The 24256-nt window shown below is 49.2% G+C and overlaps 2 protein-coding genes across 3 annotated transcripts in view; both read left to right on the top strand.

The window, feature by feature from the left end:
• The first annotated feature begins 1200 nt into the window (after positions 1 to 1200).
• On the top strand, positions 1201 to 21181 carry hid1b (HID1 domain containing b). 2 transcript variants are annotated; one of them, XM_080475291.1, is made up of 19 exons: positions 1201 to 1317; positions 2955 to 3104; positions 4305 to 4475; positions 6376 to 6498; positions 9213 to 9322; positions 10960 to 11073; positions 11803 to 12034; positions 12116 to 12172; positions 14797 to 14937; positions 17087 to 17177; positions 17393 to 17544; positions 17628 to 17706; positions 18232 to 18396; positions 18466 to 18696; positions 19586 to 19728; positions 19830 to 19913; positions 19993 to 20084; positions 20405 to 20563; positions 20650 to 21181. In XM_080475291.1, the coding sequence occupies exons 1-19, from the start codon at positions 1252 to 1254 to the stop codon at positions 20711 to 20713; spliced, it is 2424 nt and encodes an 807-aa protein (XP_080331417.1). In that variant the 5' UTR covers positions 1201 to 1251; the 3' UTR covers positions 20714 to 21181. The 2 variants fall into 2 exon arrangements, with proteins under 2 accessions (XP_080331417.1, XP_080331416.1); XM_080475290.1 differs by having other exon boundaries at positions 1205 to 1317; positions 14877 to 14937; positions 17393 to 17706.
• Positions 21182 to 22549: 1368 nt separating this feature from the next.
• The window catches only part of ush1gb (Usher syndrome 1Gb (autosomal recessive)), a gene marked incomplete at its 5' end in the record, with an annotated part of 3775 nt that continues 2068 nt past the window's right edge, over positions 22550 to 24256 (top strand). The window contains one exon of the mRNA XM_080475424.1: positions 22550 to 22713. Coding sequence (XP_080331550.1) covers positions 22550 to 22713 — 164 coding nt within the window. The remainder of the gene's footprint in view (positions 22714 to 24256) is intronic.

Raw genomic sequence — 24256 nt, 5'->3', positions numbered from 1 at the left:
GAAGGATAGAGCGCTCTGATTGGCTGACAGCTGGATTTGAAGGATTCCATGGTGAAGAAATAATTTGTGAGTCAGAATCGTTAACACACTTTTAATTTTCAGGAAGTGTCAAAGACTTTAGCATGTGGAGGAGCTGGAGTCTCATCTGCAGCTGTTTTCACCAGGGATTACAGGATGTGGATTAAAATACCAAGAAAGTAACGGAACAGAGGCCAGAGGGTCGTTTCCTACTGAACGCTGCCAGGAACAGATTACTATGACTGGATTCACTCTGAGCATGCTCAGTTTGGTCCTGATGACACGACAGGAAGTAGTATCCTCTCTCAGTTTGGTGATGGCACAAGTCTGGGTTAGTTAGAACAACTAGTCTGGGTTAGTTTCCAGGAGTCTGATATTACTTCACCAGTTGTTGTTTTTACTGTTGGATCAGAATCTCTGCAGTTCTGAAGTTGAAGCTTGAAGGTGAATGGTGTTTCAGAAGTTGGTGGAGCTGCTCAGCAGCGCCCCCATCTGGTTTTCAAAGCGTTTTTTTATTCTCTTCGGTCTTTATTCATTAATTCAGGACCAATGATTCACTCTGTCACTTAGTTCACTTGGAATGAACAAGTGTGCAGTATTTTATTCAAGTAATGGAGTATTTTTATTTTGATGCTTTACCTATTTTGGTACTTTTAATGGACTGAGTAATCTGATTACTTCCTCCACCACCTGAGTTGGGGTAGTTAATATGAACCTTCACATCCGGAAGTCTCCTTTTAGGATCCTGGTTATGGTGCTGCGTTCAGGAGCCGTGGGATTTTTTAATTCTCTGAAACATGATTTAGCCAGACAACAGAAGAGAAGAAAAGAAAAGAAAAGAAAAGAAAAGAACAGAAAAGAACAGAAAAGAAAAGAAAAGAACAGAAAAGAAAAGAACAGAAAAGAAAAGAACAGAACAGGTTGATGGGTTTTCAGGATTTTCCTACCGAGTTGATTTAAATTCTGTTTTTCCAGATTAATTCTTTAGTTTTATTTACAAGTTTAGAATTTAAAAAAAAATAAAATATAATGAATAAAAATATGCTTCTATGACGAATATTTTAATGATTATTTTTACATTTGGAGGTGTGAGAGGGGGAGGGGAGGGGGAGGAGGAGGAGGAGGAGGAGGGGGGGTGGGGTGCCTCTCCTCCTGCTCACGGATCCCGGCTGCAGCAGTCAGACTGGAGCGGCCGCAGCAGCAGCAGCAGCAGCAGCAGCAGTCAGACTGGACATGGGGAACTCGGACTCTAAGCTTCACTTCAGGAAGGCGGTGATCCAGCTCACCACCGGGACTCAGGTCGGTTCCGTTTGACCGGAGAAGCGCTGCCGAGCGGCGGAGAGGAAAGTTCCTCTTTAACCGCAGCTGGAGAGCAAGTCCGGGTAACAGATGGTGGCAAGAAAGTGAGTCCAGGAGAGCAGGAGAGAGAGCAGGAGAAACCAGGAGAGAGAGCAGGAGAAACCAGGAGAGAGCAGGTGAAACCAGGAGAGAGAGCAGGAGAGAGAGCAGGAGAAACCAGGAGAGAGCAGGAGAGAGAGCAGGAGAAACCAGGAGAGAGCAGGTGAAACCAGGAGAGAGAGCAGGAGAGAGAGCAGGAGAGAGAGCAGGAGAAACCAGGAGAGAGAGCAGGAGAAACCAGGAGAGAGAGCAGGAGAGAGAGCAGGAGAAACCAGGAGAGAGTAGGAGAAACTAGGAGAGAGCAGGAGAAACTAGGAGAGAGCAGGAGAAACTAGGAGAGAGTAGGAGAGATTCCAGGAGAGAGAGCAGGAGATTCCAGGTGAAACCAGGAGAGAGCAGGTGAAACCAGGAGAGAGCAGGTGAAACCAGGAGAGAGAGCAGGAGTGATAAAACAGAATCTGCAGGTAAACGAGACTTTTCAACCAGAATCCACCTGCAGGATTTTCAGCACCTCTCCTTTAATGTTGGACTCTCCCTGTAATCCCGTCAGGAGACGTTAATCCTTATGAGTGTTTTCTCTTTAATAATCTCTAATATCTGATTAACGTTAATCCGCCATCACCATGTTTTCTTCTGTTCACCTGTTGGCTGCAGGTGTGTTCAGACCTGGTGGTGCGTTCAGGGTCCACCTCACAGTCCATCTGTTCCATCGACCGATCGCGCTGCGCAAATCAGAACCAGAATTTGCGCAGATATCCGTTGATCGCGTTGCTGAACTGGAAGAGTTGGCGCTGCGCCAATATGTGCGCTAATTAAAACATCCATTGATTAATTGCGCTGCGCAGATGGAGTCGATCACTGATCAATCAATCAGCTGCTTCCTGATCAGTTCAATTGTTTGTGTGGATTCAACTTTATCAAATCAAAAATATTTTTATCATTTCAAATGCAGACAAATACTAATCTACACTTTTAGATTTTAAAATAATATATTTTTAAACGTAATATATAGCTGAAAGTGATCGTTTTAACATTTATATAAAAAATATTCAAGAGAATTTCATTGTTCAATTGCTTCATATTGTTATTATAGAAAATAATTACACATAAGAGCCTGAAGTGGATTCTAAGTATATTTGTTTATTATTTATCTGTCAGATCCAATCAGTTCAATACTTCTGCTGTTTATGATTGAAGTACTTCTCATACAATAAATGTGGTAGAAAACTTCTTTCCTTTAATATGTGACATAAGAACAAAACCTCATATAGAATCAATAAAAATGGTTAAAACATTTAAGATATGCTGATCAACACTTTCAAACCTTTTGTCTGAAGGAAAATGTTTCTGTAGGAACTTTCTGATCAAAAGTATTAAAAATAAAATAAAAAACTGTTGAATTGATTGAAAAAGCTTGAAATGTGATCGGAAGGGGATTTGAGTGTGAGCCGAGTGTGAGCCGAGTGTGAGCTGACGTGAGGGTGACCAGAGTGAGTTGACGTGAGGGTGACCAGAGAGTGAGACGTTTGCTCTTGCAGCCGGTCGAGGCGTCAGACGACGTGTTCTGGGATCAGTTCTGGACCGACTCGTCCACCACCGTCCAGGATGTCTTCGCTCTGGTGCCGGCGGCCGAGATCCGAGCCGTCAGGGAGGAGTCTCCGTCCAACCTGGCAACCCTCTGCTACAAGGTGAGGGGGGGCAGGGGGGGGGTCCTGGATACATTCAGACCCAAGAATCCTGCTGTTTGTTGTTCCCACACCACAAGGTCAAAGGTCATTCATGTAGAGACGGAGCAGAGAGTTTCTGAAGAAGCTGCAGAGTTGAATGAAATGGGGGGTTTGTGCAGCTGCAGTCTGTCGGTTGATGCAGTGACACTTTTCTCCTGTGGTGGCAGCAGTGAGCAAAGCTTCACTTTATTACAACCACGTCTTCAGTCTGATCGGCTTTAAGCTCCTCCTTTCATTTCTTCAGCAAAACATCAGTTAGACTAGAAATCTATCATCCATCCATCATCCATCATCATCCATCCATCATCATCCATCCATCATCCATCCATCCATCCATCCATCCATCATCCATCCATCTATCATCCATCCATCATCATCCATCCATCCATCATCATCCATCCATCATCCATCCATCCATCATCATCCATCCATCATCCATCCATCATCCATCCATCATCCATCCATCATCATCCATCATCATCCATCCATCATCCATCCATCATCCATCATCATCCATCCATCATCCATCATCATCCATCCATCATCCATCCATCTATCATCCATCTATCATCCATCATCATCCATCATCATCCATCCATCCATCATCCATCCATCATCCATCATCATCCATCCATCATCCATCCATCATCATCCATCCATCCATCATCCATCCATCATCCATCATCATCCATCTATCATCCATCCATCATCCATCCATCATCCATCATCATCCATCCATCATCCATCATCATCCATCCATCATCCATCCATCCATCATCCATCATCATCCATCCATCATCATCCCTCCATCATCCATCCATCATCATCCATCCATCATCCATCATCCATCATCCACACCCCCCTTTGGGTTTCTATGTTAGAATCAGGTGATGATTGTTTCCTCCTTTTTCCTCTTCCTTTTTCCTCTTCCTGTTTCCTGTTTCCTCTTCCTGTTTCCTCTTTCCTCTTCCTGTTTCTTGCTCCTGTTTCCTGTTTCCTCTTCCTGTTTCTTCTTCCTGTTTCCTCTTCCTGTTTCCTCTTTCCTCTTCCTTTTTCCTCTTCCTGTTTCCTCTTCCTGTTTCCTGTTTCCTCTTCCTGTTTCCTCTTTGCTCTTCCTGTTTCCTCTTCCTGTTTCCTCTTCCTGTTTCCTGTCTGGGCCAGGCGGTGGAGCATCTGGTTCGGGCTGCAGACTCGGGCTGCCGGTCAGAGAAGGAGCGGGGGATGGTGGTGAACTGTACCCGGCTGCTGACCCGGATCCTGCCCTACATTTTCGAGGACCCGGACTGGAGAGGCTTCTTTTGGTCCACCGTGCCCGGGGCCGGCAGAGCGCGGGTACGATTCCCTCATGACCCTGTCTGTCTAGGTGACGGTAGACCCACTAGATCCACCAGACCCACTAGATCCACTAGACCCACTAGATCCACTGGATCCATGACATCCACTGACTAGATCCATTGGACCCAGACCCTGGTCAGAAACCAGGTGTGTGTCTGTGAGTTAACCCCCCCCCCCCCCCGGTCTCTGGTTACCTGCTGGTCTGAACACTGCCCACATTGTCTGGTGCTCCAGGTCGGCAGCTGGATGAAGGAGGGATTGAATGTCTCGTAATGAAGGTGTGAGACTGAAGTGAGGCTCGGGGGGGCGGAGGGGGGGGGGGGGGGAGGGGACCAGGACTCCAGGACTCCAGCAAAACACAACAATAAGTAAATGTGTTTTTTTCCAAATCTTAACAATATTTAAGATTTAATAATGAACCAATATTATGAAAATACAGATTAGTCTGGAGGTCACTAACGTTCCTCAGATCTGGTGATCTGGTGATCTACATCACTACGCCATGACCTCACTATCTCACTGCTTTACTACGTCACTACTTCACTATGTCACTACATCACTACGTCACTACCTCACTACGTCACTACTTCACTACCTCACTACGTCACTACCTCACTACGTCACTACTTCACTACCTCACTACTTCACTACCTCACTACGTCACTGTCACTACCTCACTATGTCACTACATCACTACCTCACTATGTCACTACGTCACTACATCACTACCTCACTGTCACTACATCACTACCTCACTATGTCACTACTTCACTACATCACTACCTCACTACGTCACTACTTCACTACGTCACTACCTCACTATGTCACTACTTCACTACCTCACTACGTCACTACTTCACTACGTCACTACCTCACTGTCACTACCTCACTATGTCACTACATCACTACGTCACTATGTCACTACTTCACTACCTCACTATGTCACTACTTCACTACGTCACTACTTCACTATGTCACTACTTCACTACGTCACTACCTCACTACGTCACTACCTCACTACGTCACTACTTCACTACGTCACTACCTCACTGTCACTACGTCACTACCTCACTGTCACTACGTCACTACCTCACTACGTCACTACATCACTATGTCACTACTTCACTACGTCACTACCTCACTACGTCACTACTTCACTACGTCACTACCTCACTGTCACTACCTCACTATGTCACTACGTCACTACCTCACTACGTCACTACTTCACTACGTCACTACCTCACTGTCACTACCTCACTGTCACTACGTCACTACGTCACTACATCACTACCTCACTATGTCACTACATCACTACATCACTACCTCACTATGTCACTACCTCACTATGTCACTACTTCACTACGTCACTACCTCACTACCTCACTACTTCACTACCTCACTATGTCACTACTTCACTACGTCACTACCTCACTGTCACTACCTCACTACCTCACTACGTCACTACCTCACTACGTCACTACCTCACTACGTCACTATGTCACTATGTCACTATGTCACTACGTCACTACGTCACTACGTCACTACGTCACTACTTCACTACGTCACTACCTCACTACGTCACTACGTCACTACGTCACTACGTCACTACTTCACTATGTCACTACGTCACTACCTCACTACTTCACTACTTCACTACCTCACTACGTCACTACCTCACTATGTCACTACTTCACTACCTCACTACGTCACTACTTCACTACGTCACTACTTCACTACGTCACTACCTCACTACGTCACTCCACTCATGTCTGTGCTTCATCCAGCTGCGGTCACATGACCATAAAGCATGGCGTGGTCCCAGAGCCGTCCAGGAAGTAGCTTCAGTCCATTGTGCGGTCCCGGATCTGCTCACTGTTTCCTGGGTTTTGTCCTCCAGCGTTTAGACGACGACGTCCCGGACGATGAAGCTCGTCCTCTGGCTGAGTCTCTGCTGCTCGCCATCTCCGACCTGCTCTTCTGTCCAGACTTCACCATCCAGAGCGCCGGGAGGAGCGGAGCGGTGAGTCCAGCCGCCGGGACACAAGAGGCCCGTTGCCATGGCAACGCATCATTTACATGTTCTCGTTCTGCATCCAGGCAGCACCTGTAGAATCACTGACAACGGTGTAGTTTGCATGTCCCACCACTAGTCAGTGCTGTTTCCAGGTCACCAGCTCCAACACGTGTAGACGGAGAACAGAACCACGGAGAACAGAACCACGGAGAACAGAACCACGGAGAACAGAACCACGGAGACATCGGCGCTCCTCTGATTGGTCTTTGTCCCTGGCGTCGGGGTCTGCTGGACAGAAGACATGTAAACATAATGAATGTCGCAGCACAAACTCTGTGGGTTCCTTCGTGGTCGGTCCATCGCCACGACCGCTGCGCTGCACGTTTCACAGAGCTTGACTTCCTGTTCACGCAGTGGCAGCTGGGTGCTTGGAACACGTAGTACTCTGGAAGACACCTTCAAAAAGTACTTGTATTGACTCCAAAGCTCGACGCTGGCTGCTTGCCTGGAGGTTTATCTGTTCCTGAGCCGGTGGCAGCAGTTAATGAGTGACTGTGTACACAGGCGCTGGAGGAGCGGCTGTTTGCTGAGCAACTGAAGAAGTGTTCAAACACTGCAGGTCCTGGTCTGCTCGCTGGCTCACTGCTGCTGGATCAGGACGGGGGAAATGTCCAGCGCCTGTGTCTGTTCCCTCCAGCCTGTGTCTGTTCCCTCCAGCCTGTGTCTGTTCCCTCCAGCCTGTGTCTGTTCCCTCCAGCCTGTGTCTGTTCCCTCCAGCCTGTGTCTGTTCCCTCCCGCCTGTGTCTGTTCCCTCCCGCCTGTGTCTGTTCCCTCCCGCCTGTGTCTGTTCCCTCCAGCCTGTGTTGGTTCCCTCCAGCCTGTGTCTGTTCCCTCCCGCTTGTGTCTGTTCCCTCCAGCCTGTGTCTGTTCCCTCCAGCCTGTGTCTGTTCCCTCCAGCCTGTGTCTGTTCCCTCCCGCCTGTGTCTGTTCCCTCCCGCCTGTGTCTGTTCCCTCCAGCCTGTGTCTGTTCCCTCCCGCCTGTGTCTGTTCCCTCCCGCCTGTGTCTGTTCCCTCCCGCCTGTGTCGGTTCCCTCCAGCCTGTGTCTGTTCCCTCCCGCTTGTGTCTGTTCCCTCCAGCCTGTGTCTGTTCCCTCCAGCCTGTGTCTGTTCCCTCCAGCCTGTGTCTGTTCCTCGCCTCGTCTGTGTTTGGCTGACGTGCGGTCCCTGAACGCCTCGTCTGTGTTTGGCTGACCTGCGGTCCCTGAACGCCTCGTCTGTGTTTGGCTGACCTGCGGTCCCTAAACGCCTCATCTGTTTGGCTGACCTGCGGTCCCTGAACGCCTCGTGTCGAATGCTGTGATCTAAAAACAGAACATGAGTGCTTTGACTTCAGCAGAAAGAGATTTGACACTCTTCATGGTTTCATATCATCACGTCTGCTGCTCATCCCACAAATGCATCAACAATTTACTCTTCTCAGTATTTATTCCCAGGATGCATTGGTGCAACAAAGAAATACTGTGGAGAAAACGTCTCTGTTGTGTCTCTAAATATCTGGCTGGTGAGTGTTGGAATTTAGTTTGAGCTTTGAAATTACGTTTTTATTCTTCTTTTTATTATGATTCTTATTATTATTCTTCATATTATAATAATAATATATGTGAGCTTGGTGGATTGACTCTGACCCTGAACTGGATCTTTGTGGGACTCGCTGCCCTTCCTGTCTTAACGGCCGCCGTCTGGTCGCCGTTATCTGCTGGACGTGTCGCTGGCATTCTGTTGCTGAGGAGGTGAGAGAGCAGTCACATGACAGAGTCCTGCCCCTCAGGCTGACGGAGCAGTCACATGACAGAGTCCTGCCCCTCAGGCTGACAGAGCAGTCACATGACAGAGTCCTGCCCCTCAGGCTGACAGAGCAGTCACATGACAGAGTCCTGCCCCTCAGGCTGACAGAGCAGTCACATGACAGAGTCCTGCCCCTCAGGCTGACGGAGCAGTCACATGACAGAGTCCTGCCCCTCAGGCTGACAGAGCAGTCACATGACAGAGTCCTGCCCCTCAGGCCGGGTTCTGTCCAGAACGCTGACGGTAACCAGCTCCTCTGCACATGCTCAGTAGAGCCAAAGTTTCCTCCATGGTACCATGACTCCCAGTCCAGATTCTCTTGGACTTGGTAGTTTTATTTTGACAGTCACCGTAATAACAATCCAACTTGGTAGTTTTATTTTGATAGTCACCGTAATAACGATCCAACAGAAGCACCACCTAGTGGACCAACATGGAAACTACATTGTTTTCAGTGTTCCTGCAGTTGCCGTGGAAACAGACGTCGTCGTTAAAAAAAATTCTAGTTTCATAAAATGCAGAAATTCCAGACGTTTCTGTCTAATTCAAGTTTTCACTTCTTGTAAATGTTTTTAATGAGTTTTTCCTTCGACGCGCTGGTTTTCTTTCTGCGACTCATTAAATCCTGGATGTGATGAAAAACCAGCAGAACTCGGTTCCTTCGTCTGGTTCTTCTTCTTCACTGAAGTGAAGCTCGGAGTCTGAATAAAGAAAAGAGCTTCAGTGTGTCTGACTTTGTGGGAGTTCGGTTTGACCTCTGACCTGCTGTGGTTTGACCTCTGGAAGTGTTTGACCTCTGACCTGCAGTTTGACCTCTGACCTCCTGTGGTTTGACCTCTGACCTCCTGTGGTTTGACCTCTGACCTCTTGTGCAGCATGATTCCAGTGAGGACGTCGGCTCCATCGACAGCTGTGAGTTCATCTGGGAGGCCGGCGTCGGCTTCGCTCAGGCTCCGCCTCCAAACTACAACCACGACATGAACAGGTGAGACCGAGCTGATGGAGGTCAATGAAAACATGAACCAACCTGGACTCCATCATGGTATTGATGAGGTATTGATGAGGTATTAATTCAATTCAGTTTTCTTTGTAAAGCTCTAAATCACATCAACAAACATCTCAGAGCCTCTTACAATGATAGAGAACAACAGAACCCAACTAAACCTTCCAGAACCTCTTACAATGATAGAGAACAACAGAACCCAACTAAACCTTCCAGAACCTCTTACAATGATAGAGAACAACAGAACCTAACTAAACCTTCCAGAGCAGCAGATGGAACAAGCAACAGAGGAAACCAGGAAGAACTCCCTCTCAGGAAGAACAGTTCATAAGAAGTCCCTCTTCAGGAAGAAAGGGGGCGGAGCCTAGACTCTGGAAGGGGGGGGGGGGCATCCGCCTTGACTGGTTGGGGGGAGAAGTACATGGGATAGAACAGGGAGAGAGAGGAATAGAAGAGGGAGAGAGAGAGAGAGAGGCAGACAGGCCAGAGAAGTACAAATACTAAGAAAAGTCTATGATGAGCGTTGGTCTGATGATGAACCAATCTCAGTCTGGAGTTTAAGGGCCGTGCCGTTGTGGTGGGGTCCCGGTGCTGTGGTGGGGTCCCGGTGCTGTGGGGGGGTCCCGGTGCTGTGGGGGGGTGGGGTAGTAGGACCGTGGTAACTCCACTCTGGGAGTCTTGGGTCTGATCCCCTGGATCCTGCTCCCCTCCTGTCAGGATCTGGTGGCTCCAGTAATGTTGTTACACAGAGAGAAAGAAAGAAAGACAAGAAACAGAAGCTCCAAATGTAGAGTTCCTCCCTTTAACGGGAGAGAGGAAATCCCCTCAGCAGTCTAGGCCTAGAGCAGCTCAACTTAGTGCTCCTATTCTATTCCTAATGAGAAGCTCTATCAAAGAGGAAGCTTTTTAGTCTCCTCTTAAATAAACTAATGGTGTGGGCCCTTCGGACCGAGGCTGCTAGTTGATTCCAGAGTAAAGGAGCCATATGGCTGAAACTCCTGCCTCCTCTTTTACTTTGAAGGACTTTAGGGATTACCAACAGTCCTGCATCCTCAGAGCCAAGGGCTCGTGGAGGGTGAGACCCTTCTAGAAGTTTCTCCATATAGGACGGAGCCTGGTGATGAAGAGTTTTAGATGTGATCAGAAGGATGTTGAATTCTATTCTAGATTTGATGTGAAGCCAGTGTAAGGATGCTAAGACTGGGGATTGATGAGGTATTGATGAGGTATTGATGAGGTATTGATGAGGTATTGATGAGGTATTGATGAGGTATTGATGAGGTATTGATGAGGTATTGATGAGGTATTGATGTCTTGAGGAGCGACTGAAATATTCTTGAAGCTGGAAGGTTTCTGGTTAAACTAGAGATTTGTGTAGTTTGTAAAAGTGTATTGCTGACCAGGACGGCGGCTCGCCGCTCCGTCGGGACGGGGCTCAGCGCTCCGCCAGGACGGGGCTCGCCGCTCCGTCGGGACGGGGCTCAGCGCTCCGTCGGGACGGGGCTCAGCGCTCCGTCGGGACGGGGCCGGCCGCTCCGTCGGGACGGCGGCTCGCCGCTCCGTCAGGACGGCCCCTCCACCCCTGTTCACATGAAGACTAAAGCCAGTCGTGTTCTCAGGACAGAGCTGCTGAAGTTGCTCCTCACCTGCTTCTCTGAGGCCATGTACCTTCCTCCCTCTGGACACCGGAGCCTCAACCCCTGGGTCTGCTTCTTCTGCTCCTCCGACAACAGGTAACTCACCACGGGTAACCCAGGACAGGTAACTCACCACGGGTAACTGACCACAGGTAACCCAGGACAGGTAACTCACCACGGGTAACCCAGGACAGGTAACTCACCACGGGTAACTCACCACGGGTAACTGACCACAGGTAACCCAGGACAGGTAACTCACCACGGGTAACTGACCACAGGTAACCCAGGACAGGTAACTCACCACGGGTAACCCAGGACAGGTAACTCACCACGGGTAACTCACCACGGGTAACCCAGGACAGGTAACTCACCACGGGTAACTGACCACAGGTAACCCAGGACAGGTAACTCACCACTGGTAACCCAGGACAGGTAACTCACCACGGGTAACTGACCACAGGTAACTCACCACGGGTAACCCAGGACAGGTAACTCACCACGGGTAACCCAGGACAGGTAACTCACCACCGGTAACTGACCACAGGTAACCCAGGACAGGTAACTCACCACGGGTAACTGACCACAGGTAACTCACCACGGGTAACCCAGGACAGGTAACTCACCACTGGTAACCCAGGACAGGTAACTGACCACAGGTAACTGACCACAGGTAACTGACCACAGGTAACTGACCACTGGTAACCCAGGACAGGTAACTGACCACAGGTAACTGACCACAGGTAACCGACCACAGGTAACCGACCACTGTCTGTCTTCAGTCTTTCTGTTGTCTGACCTTTGACCTCTGACCCGCTGCTCCTGCAGACACGCCCTCCCTCTGTTCACCTCCCTGCTGAACGTGGTGTGCGCCTACGACCCGGTGGGTTTGGGCTTCCCGTACAACCACCTGCTGTTCTGGGACCGCAGGGAGCTGCTGGTGGAGCAGGCCCTGCAGATCCTCATCGTGGCCCTGGAGCAGGAGGCGGGGTCAGCCGCCCGCGCCGCCCTGCAGGCCCTGAACGCCTCGTCTGCTGCCGCCGCCCCCGGCGAGCCGGAGGTAACGTCGCCACGGAAACTAATCTTCTCTAATCTGAGGCGGGATGAGACTAGAGGAGACTAAAGTAGAAATGTGTTCCAGGCTGCAGGACCAGACAACCTGTTTGTGAACTATCTGTCAAGGATTCACCGGGAGGAGGTAAGTCCAGCTGCTCTGTCAGCTGCTCTTTGTTGAGCTTCTCTTTGTTGAGGTTGTTAGTTGAGCTGCTCTTTGTTGAGGTTGTTTGTTGAGCTGCTCTTTGTTGAGGTTTTTTTTTGAGCTGCTCTTTGTTGAGGTTGTTGGTTGAGCTTCTCTTTGTTGAGGTTGTTGGTTGAGCTTCTCTTTGTTGAGGTTGTTTGTTGAGCTGCTCTTTGTTGAGGTTGTTGGTTGAGGTTGTTTGTTGAGCTGCTCTTTGTTGAGGTTGTTTGTTGAGCTGCTCTTTGTTGAGGTTGTTTGTTGAGCTTCTCTGTGTTGAGGTTGTTGGTTGAGCTTCTCTTTGTTGAGGTTGTTGGTTGAGGTTGTTTGTTGAGCTGCTCTTTGTTGAGGTTGTTTGTTGAGCTGCTCTTTGTTGAGGTTGTTGGTTGAGCTGCTCTTTGTTGAGGTTGTTGGTTGAGCTGCTCTTTGTTGAGGTTGTTGGTTGAGCTGCTCTTTGTTGAGGTTGTTGGTTGAGCTGCTCTTTGTTGAGGTTGTTGGTTGAGGTTGTTTGTTGAGCTGCTCTTTGTTGAGGTTGTTGGTTGAGGTTGTTTGTTGAGCTGCTCTTTGTTGAGGTTGTTGGTTGAGGTTGTTTGTTGAGCTGCTCTTTGTTGAGGTTGTTTGTTGAGGTTGTTTGTTGAGCTGCTCTTTGTTGAGGTTGTTTGTTGAGCTGCTCTTTGTTAAGGTTGTTGGTTGAGCTGCTCTTTGTTGAGGTTGTTAGTTGAGCTGCTCTGTGTTGAGGTTGTTAGTTGAGCTGCTCTGTGTTGAGGTTGTTTGTTGAGCTGCTCTTTGTTGAGGTTGTTAGTTGAGCTGCTCTGTGTTGAGGTTGTTTGTTGAGCTTCTCTGTGTTGAGGTTGTTGGTTGAGGTTGTTTGTTGAGCTGCTCTTTGTTGAGGTTGTTTGTTGAGCTGCTCTGTGTTGAGGTTGTTAGTTGAGCTGCTCTGTGTTGAGGTTGTTAGTTGAGCTGCTCTGTGTTGAGGTTGTTTGTTGAGCTGCTCTGTGTTGAGGTTGTTTGTTGAGCTTCTCTGTGTTGAGGTTGTTGGTTGAGGTTGTTTTTTTGAGCTGCTCTTTGTTGAGGTTGTTTGTTGAGCTGCTCTTTGTTGAGGTTGTTAGTTGAGCTGCTCTGTGTTGAGGTTGTTTGTTGAGCTTCTCTGTGTTGAGGTTGTTTGTTGAGCTTCTCTGTGTTGAGGTTGTTGGTTGAGGTTGTTAGTTGAGCTGCTCTGTGTTGAGGTTGTTTGTTGAGCTTCTCTGTGTTGAGGTTGTTTGTTGAGCTGCTCTTTGTTGAGGTTGTTGGTTGAGCTGCTCTTTGTTGAGGTTGTTTGTTGAGCTTCTCTGTGTTGAGGTTGTTGGTTGAGGTTGTTTGTTGAGCTGCTCTTTGTTGAGGTTGTTGGTTGAGCTGCTCTGTGTTGAGGTTGTTAGTTGAGCTGCTCTGTGTTGAGGTTGTTAGTTGAGCTGCTCTGTGTTGAGGTTGTTGGTTGAGCTTCTCTGTGTTGAGGTTGTTGGTTGAGCTGCTCTGTGTTGAGGTTGTTGGTTGAGCTGCTCTGTGTTGAGGTTGTTGGTTGAGCTGCTCTGTGTTGAGGTTGTTGGTTGAGCTGCTCTGTGTTGAGGTTGTTAGTTGAGCTGCTCTGTGTTGAGGTTGTTTGTTGAGCTGCTCTTTGTTGAGGTTGTTGGTTGAGCTTCTCTTTGTTGAGGTTGTTAGTTGAGCTGCTCTTTGTTGAGGTTGTTGGTTGAGCTGCTCTGTGTTGAGGTTGTTAGTTGAGCTGCTCTGTGTTGAGGTTGTTTGTTGAGCTGCTCTGTGTTGAGGTTGTTGGTTGAGCTGCTCTGTGTTGAGGTTGTTTGTTGAGCTGCTCTGTGTTGAGGTTGTTTGTTGAGCTGCTCTGTGTTGAGGTTGTTTGTTGAGCTGCTCTGTGTTGAGGTTGTTGGTTGAGCTGCTCTGTGTTGAGGTTGTTAGTTGAGCTGCTCTGTGTTGAGGTTGTTTGTTGAGCTGCTCTGTGTTGAGGTTGTTTGTTGAGCTGCTCTGTGTTGAGGTTGTTTGTTGAGCTGCTCTGTGTTGAGGTTGTTTGTTGAGCTGCTCTGTGTTGAGGTTGTTGGTTGAGCTGCTCTTTGTTGAGGTTGTTAGTTGAGCTGCTCTGTGTTGAGGTTGTTAGTTGAGCTGCTCTGTGTTGAGGTTGTTAGTTGAGCTGCTCTGTGTTGAGGTTGTTGGTTGAGCTGCTCTGTGTTGAGGTTGTTGGTTGAGCTGCTCTGTGTTGAGGTTGTTTGTTGAGCTGCTCTGTGTTGAGGTTGTTTGTTGGGCTGCTCTGTGTTGAGGTTGTTTGTTGGGCTGCTCTGTGTTGAGGTTGTTTGTTGAGCTGCTCTGTGTTGAGGTTGTTGGTTGAGCTGCTCTGTGTTGAGGTTGTTGGTTGAGCTGCTCTTTGTTGAGGTTGTTAGTTGAGCTGCTCTGTGTTGAGGTTGTTAGTTGAGCTGCTCTGTGTTGAGGTTGTTAGTTGAGCTGCTCTGTGTTGAGGTTGTTGGTTGAGCTGCTCTGTGTTGAGGTTGTTAGTTGAGCTGCTCTGTGTTGAGGTTGTTGGTTGAGCTTCTCTCCGTGTGCGTCAGGACTTGACCTTCCTCCTCAGAGGTTTGTCTCGGCTGCTGAACAACCCTCTGATCCAGACCTACCTGCCTCGTTCCACCAGGAAGATCCTCTTCCACCAGGAGCTGCTCATCCTCTTCTGGAAGCTCTGCGACGTCAACAAGGTGCCTGATGCTCCTGGTTCTCCTCCGACTCTGACCCTAAACCCTGACTCTGACCCTGATCATGACTCTGACCCTAAACCCTGACTCTGACCCTGACCATGACTCAGACCCTAAACCCTGATCATGACTCTGACCTTAAACCCTGACCCTAAACCCTGACCATGACTCTGACCCTAAACCCTGACTCTGACCCTGATCATGACTCTGACCCTAAACCCTGACCATGACTCTGACCCTAAACCCTGATCATGACTCTGACCCTAAACCCTGACTCTGACCCTGACCATGACTCAGACCCTAAACCCTGATCATGACTCTGACCTTAAACCCTGACCCTAAACCCTGACCATGACTCTGACCCTAAACCCTGACCCTAAACCCTGACCCTAAACCCTGACCCTTAACCCTGACCATGACTCTGACCCTAAACCCTGACCTTAAACCCTGACCATGACTCTGACCCTAAACCCTGACCCTAAACCCTGACCTTAAACCCTGACCTTAAACCCTGACCCTAAACCCTGACCATGACTCTGACCCTAAACCCTGACCCTAAACCCTGACCATGACTCTGATCCTAAACCCTGACCATGACTCTGACCTTAAACCCTGACCTTAAACCCTGACCCTAAACCCTGACCCTAAGCCCTGACCATGACTCTGACCCTAAACCCTGACCATGACTCTGACCCTAAACCCTGACCCTAAACCCTGACCTTAAACCCTGACCATGACTCTGACCCTAAACCCTGACCCTAAACCCTGACCTTAAACCCTGACCTTAAACCCTGACCCTAAACCCTGACCATGACTCTGACCCTAAACCCTGACCCTAAACCCTGACCATGACTCTGATCCTAAACCCTGACCATGACTCTGACCTTAAACCCTGACCTTAAACCCTGACCCTAAACCCTGACCCTAAGCCCTGACCATGACTCTGACCCTAAACCCTGACCATGACTCTGACCCTAAACCCTGACCCTAAACCCTGACCCTAAACCCTGACCATGACTCTGACCCTAAACCCTGACCTTAAACCCTGACCTTAAACCCTGACCCTAAACCCTGACCCTAAACCCTGACCCTAAACCCTGACCCTAAACCCTGACTCTAAACCCTGACTCTAAACCCTGACCCTAAACCCTGACCCTAAACCCTGACCATGACTCTGACCCTAAACCCTGACCCTAAACCCTGACCATGACTCTGACCCTAAACCCTGACCCTAAACCCTGACCCTAAACCCTGACCATGACTCTGACCCTATACACTGACCCTAAACCCTGACCATGACTCTGACCCTAAACCCTGACCCTAAACCCTGACCCTAAACCCTGACCCTAAACCCTGACTCTAAACCCTGACTCTAAACCCTGACTCTAAACCCTGACCCTAAACCCTGACCCTAAACCCTGACTCTAAACCCTGACCCTAAACCCTGACTCTAAACCCTGACCCTAAACCCTGACCCTAAACCCTGACCCTAAACCCTGACTCTAAACCCTGACCCTAAACCCTGACCCTAAACCCTGACTCTAAACCCTGACCCTAAACCCTGACTCTAAACCCTGACTCTAAACCCTGACCCTAAACCCTGACTCTAAACCCTGACCCTAAACCCTGACCCTAAACCCTGATCCTAAACCCTGACCCTAAACCCTGACCCTAAACCCTGACCCTAAACCCTGACCCTAAACCCTGACCCTAAACCCTGACCATGACTCTGACCCTAAACCCTGACCATGACTCTGACCCTAAACCCTGACCCTAAACCCTGACCATGACTCTGACCCTAAACCCTGACCATGACTCTGACCCTAAACCCTGACCTGTCACCTTTGGTTCATTTGTGTTTGTTGCATTAAATTTCATGTGGACTTATTGTCTCCTGGCTCTTTTATTCATTCTTACGTTTCTCAGTAGTTTTTTATTTTTCATGATAATTTATTGTTTCATCTTTTACATCAGTTTAATGTTTTATTGTTTAAAATCATTTTCTGTTTCTTTGCGCTGGTTTGACTTCGTTTGTCATTTTTCTTTTCATTCCTGTCTTGTGAGTCCGTTTTCACTCTGATGATGAGAAGCAACATGAGAACAGCAGGAAGTCTCTTATTGTTGTAAGTTATTTCTTCTCTGTGTGTTTTAGAAATTCCTCTTCTTCGTGCTGAAGAGCAGCGACGTGCTGGAGGTGCTGGTTCCCATCCTCTTCTACCTGAACGACGCCCGGGCCGATCACTGTGAGTGTGTGAGTGTGTCAGGAGGTCAGGAGGTCAGGAGGTGGTAATGAGCTCTCTCTCTCTGTCTGTCTGTCTGTCTGTCTGTCTGTCTGTCTGTCTGTCTGTCTGTCTGTCTGTCTGTCTGTCTGTCTGTCTGTCTGTCTGTCTGTCTGTCTGTCTGTCTGTCTGTCTGTCTGTCTGTCTGTCTGTCTGTCTGTCTGTCTGTCTGTCTGCAGCTCGCGTCGGCCTCACCCACATCGGCGTGTTCATCCTGCTGCTGCTCAGCGGGGAGCGAAACTTCGGCGTCCGTCTGAACAAGCCGTACACGCTGCGGGTTCCCATGGACATCCCGGTGTTCAGCGGGACGCACGCCGACCTGCTCGTCGTGGTCTCAGCCGTCCTGCGTCCAACATTCCCAGAGGAGGTGAAGCTCTGAACTCCTGGCTGACGTCCCCGTCTCTTTCTGTGCAGATCTTCCATAAAACCATCACCAGTGGACACCAGCGGCTGCAGCCGCTGTTCGACTGCCTGCTCACCATCATCGTGAACAGTGAGTAACACTGCCCCCTTCTGGGGACGGCGGGCCACTTCAGCAGCCTGACGACCAATATTCACTTTAGTGGCAGGAACAAACAAACACGGGAGATTTTCACATTAAGGGACTTTATTTTAACTTGATTAATGCAGGTTTTTTTCATGGGACAAGAAGTCTGAGAAACATTCATCCTTCAAAAGCACTTTGCTTCTCTTTTTAATCCAAAAAACATTTTGAACCAGATGACACACACACACACACACACACACACACACACACACACACACACACACACACACACACACACACACACACACACACACACACACACACACGTTGTTCTGTTGAATTCTTGGTTTTCGTTCTGCTGCAGCTTCACTTCAGACGACTAGTTGATTCTTTGTTTTCTTCTCTCTTCACTCCGCCTCTCGCTCACTCTCTCGCTCACCCACTCTCTCACTCTCTCGCTCTCTCGCTCTCTCACTCACTCACTCTCTCACTCTCTCACTCTCTCACTCGTCAACCGCTTGGCCCTCCCAGTTTCTCCGTACCTGAAGAGTTTGTCCATGGTGGCGGCCAACAAGCTGCTGCACCTGCTGGAGGCCTTCTCCTCGCCATGGTTCCTCTTCTCCTCCTGCCAGAACCACCACCTGGTCTTCTTCTTGCTGGAGGTCTTCAACAACATCATCCAGTACCAGTTTGACGGTCAGCTGACGTTCCTCTGCAGCGTCCAGCAGAGGAACGTCAGCTGAAGGTCTGAGTTCTTCTTCACAGGGAACTCCAACCTGGTGTACGCCATCATCCGCAAGCGCGGCGTCTTCCACCAGCTGGCCAACCTGGCGTCCGACGCCGCGTCCATCCACAAGGCCATGCTGAGGAAGAGGAGGAGGAGGAAGTCCGGGAACTCCAGGAGGAACTCTGTGGAGAGCCAGTCCATGGAGGGCTCCAGACCAGCCGGACCTGCAGAGCCCGGGACACTCAAGACCAGTTTGGAGGTCACTCCAGGTAGGAGCCCCGGTCCAGGGGCTAACAGGCTAACAGGCTAACGGGCTAGCGGGCTATCAGACTAGCAGACTAGCAGGCTAACAGGCTAGCAGGCTAACAGACTATCAGGCTAACAGACTAGCAGGCTAACAGGCTAACAGACTAGCAGGCTAACAGACTATCAGGCTAACAGACTAGCAGGCTAACAGACTAGCAGACTAGCAGGCTAACAGACTATCAGGCTAACAGACTATCAGGCTAACAGACTAGCAGGCTAACAGACTAGCAGGCTAACAGACTAGCAGGCTAACAGACTAGCAGGCTAACAGGCTAACACACTATCAGGCTAACAGACTAGCAGGCTAACAGACTAGCAGGCTAACAGACTAGCAGACTAACAGGCTAACAGACCAGCAGACTAACAGACTAGCAGGCTAACAGACTAGCAGGCTAACAGACTAGCAGGCTAACAGACTATCAGGCTAACAGACTAGCAGGCTAACAGGCTAACACACTAGCAGGCTAACAGACTATCAGGCTAACAGACTAGCAGGCTAACAGACTAGCAGGCTAACAGACTAGCAGGCTAACAGGCTAACACGCTAGCAGGCTAACAGACTATCAGGCTAACAGACTATCAGGCTAACAGACTAGCAGGCTAACAGACTAGCAGGCTAACAGGCTAACAGACTAGCAGGCTAACAGACTAGCAGGCTAACAGACTAGCAGGCTAACAGGCTAACAGACTAGCAGGCTAACAGACTAGCAGGCTAGCAGGCTAACAGGCTAACAGACTAGCAGACTAACGGGCTATCAGGCTAATAGGCTATCTGGGTAACAGAGTAGCAGGCTAACAGAGTAGCAGGCTAACAGGCTAGCTCAGCGGGATGAAGCGTTTCCTGTGTTGCAGGAATCGATAAGATCACGGAGACGTCTCAGGTCAGCGTGGACGGCACCATGGTCGCCGTGCCGCAGTCACGCTGTCCACAGGCGCTCGCTAACGGCGGCGCCGGGGTCAGCGACACCGAGTCCAACTCCGGGAGGGACCCTGAGGTACCACCACCCCCCCACCCCCCCACCCCCCCACCCCCCACCCCCCACCATCACACTGTCAGCATCACATTCGGAGCTCAGCAGCTTCGTCGTCTCGACAGGTGGACCACACGGAGTCGGAGGCGGCGAGGAGTCGACTGTCCAGCGTCTCGTCCTTGGTGGACTGGAGCCCCAGCAGCGACTGGGTGAGGACGAGTCCTCGGGACTCTGGGCTCCTGACTGCTGGGTGGTTTCACTCAGGTCCTCCGTCTTCTGCCTCCCCAGGTCTCAACGTGGAAATCCAAACTGCCCCTACAAACCATCATGAGGCTTCTGCAGGTTCTGGTCCCTCAGGTGGAGAAGATCTGCATCGATAAGTAGGTTCAGTCCCTCCGTCACGTCTGACCCGGTGGAGGGAAGGAAAACATTTCTAATACTTTAAAGACCGAATCCATCAGGAGCTCCGTCCTCAGAATTAGTTTGAAGCTCATTTCAGGATTTAGTTTCTTATTTCAGTTTTTAAACTGACAGTCGAACTTCTTCAGGTCTTTGGTCGTTAACTCCTGCGTTTCCAATAAATCCAGGAATGAAATTTAGAAAATGTTAATGTGACATTGTTCTTGTAGTATCACTTCATACCTGGAATATGTGACCGGGTCACGTGACCCGTCTGTTTTCAACCACTTTGTCTCCTCAGAGGTTTGACGGACGAATCTGAAATCCTGAAGTTCCTGCAGCACGGCACGCTGGTGGGGCTGCTGCCCGTCCCCCACCCCATCCTCATCAGGAAGTACCAGGCCAACGCCGGCACTGCCGCCTGGTTCCGCACCTACATGTGGGGCGTCATCTACCTCCGGTACCGGAACAGCTTCGTCTGAACACTCCCATTTGTTTTTACTTCCTCTGACTCGACTTCCTGCTCCTTCATCTCTGTTGTCATAGCAACCTGGATCCTCCCATCTGGTACGACACCGACATCCGGCTCTTTGAGATCCAGAGGATTTAGAGGCTGGACCAGGACCTCTCCTCTCATCCTGCCAGTTTAGGTCCAAAGTCTGAACCCGTCTGTGGACCTTCAGTCGTTATCGATCCTGTTAACGACACGAAGCAGCGACTGTGTTTGGACGAGTTTCACTCAAATAAAATGTGTCTTGGTGTTCTGCTGGTCCCGGTGTCGCTGGGGGGTTTTAGTGGTGTGTGCAGTGGTCTGGGCCCCGATCTGAACCTGCCGGGTCTGGGCCCCGATCTGAACCTGCCGGGTCCTGTCTCGTCTCCTCAGACTCCATGGGGGGCCTCGGGTCTTCACATGCATGTGAAGGGGGTCCATCAGGCCCGGCTGAAGGAACAGCAGGACTGACTTTCTGCAGACGATCCGCCTTTTCTTTCTTTCTGAAAAATAAATTTCCTTGAAATTCAAACATGTAAAACGGAACATTTTGGTACAAAAAGTAAATAAAAGGTGAAGAATCCTGATAAAAACTTTAATCTCAGTGACTCTTCCAACCGGCACGTTGATGGTAGTCAGGGTATCTGCTGGTGGACCAGAGGGAGCCCCCCCCCCCCCCCCTTGATCCTGAACCTCTGGTTCCTCTGCTCTGAGTCGGGTCAGGCAGAGACCAGCAGCTCCAGAGACCCACCGAGAGTGTCCTGTACCAAGAACTGGCTGCCCAGGCCCACCTCCAGCTGAGGGGGGACCCTGAACACCGGGATCAGTCCCAGCTCAGCGGGTTCCTCTCCTCCAGTGGCTCTGATGAAGATGATGCTCACCATGATGTTGCAGAAGATGAGGAAGGCACAGATCTCTTCTGCTCCAGGCTGTTCCCAGCAGCTGGCCAGCAGGGGGTGCTGCCCCCTCTGCTCCCAGCTGGAGAAGGTCTCTGGTTAAAATCCGAACCTCAAACATTTAAACTCTTCATCCCACTGGGAAGAGAGGAACAGTGAAGCTCTGGCCTGCTGGGGTCCTCAGCTGGGCGAAGCCGGTAGAGCAGCCAGACCTGCGTAGAGCTGAAGGACGGAGGAGCTGGTGGAGCCGGAGAAACCGATGGAGCTGGAGGAGCAGGTGGAGCAGGTGGAGCAGGTGGAGCAGGTGGAGCAGGTGAAAAACGTCTTGAACCCCAAAATGTCCAAACAGAATATAAATTATAAAACCAAAAAAATGTCAGATTGATGTTAGGAAATGTTTCCAAGAGGAAGTTTGATGTAAATATATTGTAATGGAGTGAAACTACAACTTTAAAAAAAGATCTGGGGTTTGTTACTTAAATACAATTCTAGAAATATAGTTCTAATATTCGAGTTTAATAGAAAAAATGTTCAATCACAGAAGAACATCTGAATAAAATCTGAGGAAACGAAGTTTATTCTGATTGTTGGAATCATGAAGAGAAAAAAGTTATTGTAACTTTAGTTACTTCTGATCGGTAACTAAACAAAATCAAACTCTTCTGTCATGAAAGTTGTGAATCAGCTGAGATCTGCTCACTACATAGAACGATTTTAATTCTAAATACGTTTATTAATCTTCATGTACAAACGGATCGAAAAGGAAATGAAATAAAACTAAAATATTTGAATATGAAGTAATTGTATTTCAATCCTAAAACAAGATGAATTCAAGTGACTTAATGTTCAGAAACAAACTAAAAATAAAGATAAAATCCATAACAACGATGTAAACAAACATTACGTCACCAATGGGGCGGGGCCTGACGTCAGCGTCCCCACCCCTCGGTAACAGCACGCCTCGTGTCCGTCACCTAGCAACCGGCCGCCCGGAGCCCCCTGTCCCGGATCGAACCCGAACCCCGAGCCGGGCCGATGGACCGGAACCCGGAGTGACGTCATGAGCGACCGGTACCACCGGGCGGCCCGGGACGGGCTCCTGGACGTCCTGCGGGAGGCCGCCCGGAAGCAGCTCAACGCCCGGGACGAGGACGGGATGACGCCGACCCTCTGGACCGCGTACCACGGGAACCTGGAGGCGCTGCGGCTGGTCGTCAGCAGGGGGTGAGTCCGAACCGGGTCCGAACTGGGTCCGGGAACCAGAACCCTCCAGAACCGGACTCAGGTTCTGGTTCGGGTTATTTAAAGCAGTTTGATTGAAAGTTTAAAGTTTGAGCAGCTTCGGAAGGTTTAATAAAAACAGTTTAATAAAAAGTAAAGATATTAGAAGTTTAATTCTTAATCTAAAGTTTAAACTTAGAATTAAATCCATTTTCATCAACTTGTTAAACTTTACTTCTATGAATCTGAAGTTAAATGATTCTTTACAAACCAGAAAATATTATTGTTGTTATTATTGTTGTTGTTGTTTTATTTCAACAGATTAAGTGCAGATTTCAACCTGCCTGCAGTCCCTCCCTAGTTTTAATCTGAGGATTTAGAAGTAACTTTACTTTGTTTAGAGAACTTTCTAGTATCAAGTACAAACCTGCAAAACCTGCAAAATGATGGTACTTGAAGATATTCAGAAATAATCAATAATACCTCACTAACTTAACTAAACCTCTAATAATGATAATAATAATAACAATGATAATACTAGTACTACTACTACTACTACTACTACTACTACTACTGATGATGATGATGATGATGATGATGATGATGATAATAATAATAATGTCGGCCGTGTGAATCTATCTTTGTTTCAGATGTGAGTTTTGAAACCACATGTCACATTTGAACCAGTTTTCTCTGCTCCTCCTTAAAGCCACTGAGCCGTCGATGACCTTTGACCTGTAAACGCAAACACCGTCGTGTTGGGACTGACCTTTGACCTTTGACCTGTAAACGTAAACACCGTCGTGTTGGGACTGACCTTTGACCTTTGACCTGTAAACGTAAACACCGTGGTGTTGGGAGTGACTGCGGCTCCGGTTCCTCCTCTGGGTTCCAACTCTTCACTGTGGAAAGTTCATCTTGTGATTTGGCTTCATAAACAGACTGACACACACCACAAGGTGAAACGGGTGGAGCGAAGTGGATGGGTGGAGGTGTGAGGTCACGGAGGAAGTGTAAGGTGACAGAGAAGGTGTGAGGAGATGGAGGTGGTGAGAAATGATGGAGGAGGTGAGGTGAGGTGACGGTGGAGGTATGAGGTGATGGAGGAGGTGAGGTGACAGAGAAGGTGAGGGGATGGAGGAGGTGAGAAATGACGGAGGAGGTGAGGTGATGGAGGAGGTGAGGTGACGGTGGAGGTATGAGGTGACGGAGAAGGTGAAGAAAGGAGGTGAGGGGTCAACCTTATTCATGTTGAGGATGAATAATGTAGACTAACCTCCGTCATGTTTAACCTGCACTGACTCCATTATTGATCAGGTCTGGGAGGAAGAGGAGGAGGAAGAGGAGGAGGAAAGACAGGAAGAGGAGGAGGAAGAGGAGAAGGAGAAGGAAAGACAGGAAGAGGAGGAGGAGGAGGAAGAGGAGGAGGAAGAGGAGGAGGAAGAGGAGGAGGAAGAGGAGGAGGAAGAGGAGGAGGAAAAACAGGAAGAGGAGGAGGAGGAAGAGGAGGAGGAAGAGGAGGAGGAAAGACAGGAAGAGGAGGAGG

The sequence above is a fragment of the Lipophrys pholis genome, assembly GCF_963383615.2.
Source record: "Lipophrys pholis genome assembly, chromosome: 1".
In the NCBI taxonomy this organism is placed as follows: Eukaryota; Metazoa; Chordata; class Actinopteri; order Blenniiformes; family Blenniidae; genus Lipophrys; species Lipophrys pholis.
Note: the sequence above shows the minus strand (reverse complement) of the source record. Positions and strands in the feature narration are given on the sequence as shown.

Coding starts and splice junctions, on each gene's coding strand:
- hid1b (XM_080475290.1), top strand. CDS start 1,252: ATGGGGAACTCGGACTCTAAGCTTCACTTCAGGAAGGCGGTGATCCAG. Junction 4,476..6,375: donor CCGGGGCCGGCAGAGCGCGG/GTACGATTCCCT, acceptor TTTGTCCTCCAG/CGTTTAGACGACGACGTCCC. Junction 17,707..18,231: donor GCTCACCATCATCGTGAACA/GTGAGTAACACT, acceptor TGGCCCTCCCAG/TTTCTCCGTACCTGAAGAGT.